General features: G+C 44.3%; 1 protein-coding gene across 1 annotated transcript; it reads right to left on the reverse strand.

The window, feature by feature from the left end:
- Positions 1-322: 322 nt before the first annotated feature.
- On the reverse strand, positions 323-1,538 carry LOC119339007 (putative ATP synthase protein YMF19). The gene has a single exon (XM_037611197.1). It carries the CDS (start codon positions 1,433-1,435, stop codon positions 965-967), a length of 471 nt encoding a protein of 156 aa, XP_037467094.1. The 5' UTR covers positions 1,436-1,538; the 3' UTR covers positions 323-964.
- Between the last annotated feature and the right edge of the window lie 3,770 nt (positions 1,539-5,308).

A 5,308-nucleotide genomic window follows, 5' to 3' on the forward strand; every position in this document is an offset into this window, starting at 1 on the left:
GAGAAAATAGAACTTACCAATTGGAAATGGAAATGCCGAATGAATTGAACCAAACTACGGAAACTGTGGTTGAGCTTGCCTGTCATCAACGAAGGATGGTTGTGAAGTTGGTGGAAGAAAGCAAACCAATGAATGCAGCTAGTCACCCCGAAAGGCGAGCCCATGTCTTTTGAGAAACTGACACAACCTGTTGTGTTGACTTATCTTATACTAAGGGTCCGTCCCAGCCAACAAGGGATTTCTCATAATTCTAGGATGAAACAGCATCATATCTCAGCTTGATTATGAGAGAGATTGAAGTGAACATATAGAAAAACTTGCTTGCTTCTTCGAATCTCGAAATAACAGAACATATAGAAAGTGTTTCTGTGATTTTTCCATTCTCTTCGGGGAACCTATAGAAAGATTATCAGACGGCTTTCATTCCCTTCAGGGGGGGGTGTTCCTTCAGAGCAGTCCATATCATCAGATGAACTCCCTGATGAATCAGTTGATGAATCATCAGTTAGCTCATCATAATCCATGTCGAGATCCGATGAATCAGTTGATGAATCATCAGATGAACTCCCTGATGAATCAGTTGATGAATCATCAGATGAACTCCCTGATGAATCAGTTGATGAATCATCACTCTCCACCACATTTTCATGATCTGGAAAAGGGGGCTGCCCCTGCCAGAATTCTGCAGCTCCCGGGGGGAGAACGTTTAAATCAAAAGGAAGAACAAGGGCGAGTAAATGATGGAGACTAAAAAAACGATTTAAGGTGGCATTGTCCACGGAGAAACCACCCCAAAGCCAAGTCACTATGGTATCTCCTACTACTGGTATGGCGCTAGCTAAGCTTGTAATTACTGTTGCTCCCCAAAAGCTCATCTGACCCCAAGGTGGTACGTATCCTATAAAAGCTGTCACAATCATTAATAGGAATATTCCTATTCTGCCGAGTATTCCATTCATTTTCATCATAATACTATGCTTCCTTGCCCGTGTGGAACATGTGTGAGCATTATGTTTTTCCAACAAGTGATCCGACTGGAAGAAGTGTTATATGAGGACTTCGAGATCAAATAGAGAATCTGTCTCTCCATTCCTCGTGAGCCACTTATTTCTCCGAAATCAGAGATCAGAGTGATTTTCCTCCTTTTTCCCAAATAGTCGACGGTCTTACACCATTGGGATACTTCGGATAAACTGGAGTACATATATGAGAGACCGGTGCTAAAACCTTTTCTCGAGATATCTTCCAGATTCTTAGGGTCCTTGCTCTGGATCTCGCCCCCCCGGCGCGAAAGCAGTTGGTTCCGTAGTTTGAGAATTCTACTAATTCCAAGTATTCCATTATTATTATTAAATAAGAGAATATAAAAAGTAAAGAGGAGAAGACATAACCAGAAAAATTGTGAGAAATAAGTTAATTTATCAAGTTGAGGCATTTCGATTTGGATTTCAAATAAGAAAGAAAAGACTCCGAACCGTACTTTTGCTATTTTATATCTATACAAAAAGAGATTGACTTTCCAAAATGGAATCTTTGCCATTTCTGATGTGAATGAGGGAGGTTGTCTGCCCGGGTAGGGCTGACCGGAACCCTCCCAAGTCATCGCTCAAGAAAGCACCACAGTCACACGAGAAAGAGTTTGGACTATGACGAAGACGAGCAAGCCTTTGTTGGGGAGTGATCGGGGAAGAGTCGAGTACAAGAGGAAGGTGGAAGGAAGAAAGCGCCAGAAGCGCCAGGTGCGAAGATAGACCATCAAAGAACTCCACAGCAGAGCAAAAAAGAGAAAGGCAAGGCTCGCAAAGAACAAAGGCTCAACCATCAGATCCAACACAAAGCCCTCAAGATATTTAGAGGCTTGGACTACTCTCTCTAGTAAAAGAAAGGAAGCACAATGGGTGTTGCTCTATTTCTTATTAGTGAGGTATTCTTCTGCATTTCAGTATTATGGGCATTCTTCCATTCTAGTCTGGCACCAACAGTCAAACTAGGAGCTCAACGGCCACCTGTTACTACGAACTTGTTTTCATCTGGCAGATAAGCTTTTGAGAAGAGACCACTTTGATAACGAGCTTTCGGGTTGCCGTATTGATACCGCCCTTCGGGGGAACAGGAGAATAGCATGCACGGGAGAAGGATTTAGGGAAAGGTACCCACCTTTTAACGGGAGAAAGGCTGCTTATGTGAAAACTTCCCTTGTGGTTTAAAGTTCAAATAGATCAGGTGCCTATGTTGTTGATACACCGAAAGATACTAACGCTATGCTCCAATGCGGGATGAGGGCCAACGATTGTGATGAGTGGGGACCTTAGAGCTGAAAACCTACATACAGTGACCCTTATGGGCAGCGCCCTGGGCTGGCTATGTACGAGACATCAAACCGTCTCTCGGGTCCAAAGTTTCCATTTCCAGGCCTGATAGTCTTCAACTGAAAAAAGTAGGGCGGAGAACTAGTAAGAATTGTGCCTGCCATTCAATTCGTGACGTGGATGATCCGCCGACGGAATCGATTAGGTGAAACGGCTCTGCAAAGTTTGTTTGTTCATAAAGGCTGCATGCAGCCATGCAATTCGTACTGCATGGCGATATTACTCTACCACTCTATAAATGGTATATAGATATCTTCACTTCATCACAAAGAAATTGAGTACTAGCACGCATTGCTATGGATGCTGCAACCGCAAACAGGCTTTCTGCAATTGCTACCGAAACGGAGCAACTGCAAAATGAGATTGAAGGGCACCGTAGAGTGCTAAACAACCAGTTGAGAAGTGTTAGAACAATGGATCCTGCAAAGAAAGAAGCGCGCATTCGCGCTACCAGAGAGCGCATAGAGGGTTTGGAGGAGAGGCAGGAAGCGCTGCGGGTGGAGCAGCAAGTGCTCTTTATTCGTCTAGCATCTCGCTAGAATAGAAGAGTCCGTAGACTCTTTTTAGTTTTCTAAGGTTGGTTTAAATTCAATAAGTGTCTGGAGACATTTGTTTTCATGTCAGGTGTTCTTTGTCTTAGTTTGATTCCGATCTACTCCTATGCTAAGTGTCTTTGTTTGGTTTGATTTCTTGTGTTTGCATGTATGGGCTAGCCGTCAGTGTTCAATGCTTATGTTAATATAATAACACCAAAATGTGCTGCAAATTCATGTTCAAGTTGAAATAAGGCCGAAGGGCTAAGTGTACTACTGGAGATTATATATTCCAGCTCTGAAGTTTCCTTTTGAGCCCCCGTTCTACTACGGTTTGGATTCTAGTTGAAGCGTGCGACCATCTATTCAGATGAGGAGACCGAGTAAGAAACCACTAAGCGGAGAGCAAACAGATCAATCTCTATCTATGAGTTTCTCAACCAAGATCCACTATTCAACCAAGACCCGCTAACTAATACTTTTACGCGAGCTTAGTTATTGGAAGTTGCAGCCGAGGAACTCTTATCCCTAGCCACAGTTGTTGCAACACAAGGCTTTGTCGCGATTGGGTCATATGTCAGTACTCTCACATTCCCCGTGGTCTCCCTAGTATGCTGAGCTGAACTGAAGTGAAGTGAAGCTGCGGGCGATGATGGACTGATCCCATGCTATTCAGGCGCCTGACAATGCTGGCTCCGACGGTGATGAGTCTGACGGTGGCTCAGATGTTTCTCTTCCTGATCCTTCAAGGTCCCCCGTTCCTGACATCGTCCAAAGGCCGTTGGCGCTCTCCCATCTGACAGTGCGGGCTCTGCGTGTCGCCTATGGCGACACTAGCCGAGTGGTCTATTGCATAGTGGATCCACGGGTACCCCGTCGCTGCTTCGTTTTTATCAACATCCGGTAAGCAGAACGGACAGAGAACTGTCCCGATTTCTCGTAATGCCAGGCCCAAAAGTCCTCCATCCGCATAGCAGCAAAAGTAGGCATTTCTTTGATACTTACTCACCTGTGGCTAGATTTACCACCATTCGAGTACTACTATCACGGGCTGCCTCGCACGGTCTTCTCGTTCATCAGATGGGCAGACGGCTTTCCTTAATGGGGAGTTGGATGAGGAAATTTACATGGAGCAGCCAGATCAAGAGTACCCGCGCATTCGCCTAACCCCGGGTTTTTTCGATCAAAATGAAGATTTTTTAGAAAATAAGCCCAAAAAGCATCTGACCTTGAAAAGAATCACCAGTTACTTGATCCATCCCTGCGGTAAGTGGGAACGAATGTGACAGCCGATGGTAGTAGGATTTCCACAGGTTGAGCTCCTTATCTTTTGACTTTTCTAAGGATAGCCGAGTAGATATACTCGAATGGGATGAATCGAGCACGAGAAATCACTAGGCACAGGGGAGCCGTAAGGAAGAGGAGTAATATCGTTCTAAAGTTCACGAATTCGATTCATTTTGGAATCGATAAGTGAACACGGAATCTCGTCTTGTTCCCCTTGGTTCCGAGTCGATTTCGCTTGTCGAAATCATTCAATCCATAAGTTTTTGTTTTTTCGATCGGAATTTGGGTCAGCTGAACACTTATTTTCTCTTTCAAAAGTGGTGATGGTGTGGGTAAATTCCATCGATATCTTGTTTCCCCTTTCCGAGGCAAATATCGGGGAAATCAGTGATTCATTGTTAGAAAGAGGGCTGAGCTATAAAATCTATAAAATGGAGCTTGATCGGTAGCTTCGGCCTCCCAGACCCAAATTAAGTTACCAACACGGAATTACATTTGAAACCTGACTTCCTGTTTGTCATTGGAAAGAACGGAAGAGCATTGTATTCCTCCTAGGAAATAATACAACAGGTAAAAATAAGAACGGAGAAGATTCGTTGATACGGAGCTGGTCCATTTTACAAGCGATCCCCTATTCTGCATCCCGAAGATCATACGGCCCAGAGCCAGAGCGATCATTACAGATATATAGGGACAGCAAGAATCAGTAAATACCGGGGATACCTTACTAAGCATTTCCTAGATCTTGAGTTAGGCGTAGCTACTTCCTCCCCCCATGTTCTCCTGATTCCCCATCCTTCCGCTGAAGCTAAACCAGTATCAGTTGATGGCGAGCATAGTAGAGGCGGCTTTATCGTAAAAAAAGCAACCGGCTTTCGAGTAAAAAATAACTTATAGAAGCACTTGAGATTATTCGGACCCACGGTGCTAGGTACTCAGGTAAGTAAATAACCTAAATGACCGTTTGGATGAGGCCATTCTAAGGGTTGTTTAGGATTGGTATCTGCTCTCTTCCCACGGAGTTCTTGTCCCCATGACCAGTATCAGCAGAGGCAAGACCTGTAAGCATCAAGCCAGCCAAGAAGTAGAAGTTGGTAAAGATGGCACAAACAAAAGAAG

Source organism: Triticum dicoccoides, chromosome 7B (genome assembly GCF_002162155.2).
Source record: "Triticum dicoccoides isolate Atlit2015 ecotype Zavitan chromosome 7B, WEW_v2.0, whole genome shotgun sequence".
Classification (NCBI taxonomy): Eukaryota; Viridiplantae; Streptophyta; class Magnoliopsida; order Poales; family Poaceae; genus Triticum; species Triticum dicoccoides.

Coding starts and splice junctions, on each gene's coding strand:
- LOC119339007 (XM_037611197.1), bottom strand. CDS start 1,435: ATGCCTCAACTTGATAAATTAACTTATTTCTCACAATTTTTCTGGTTA.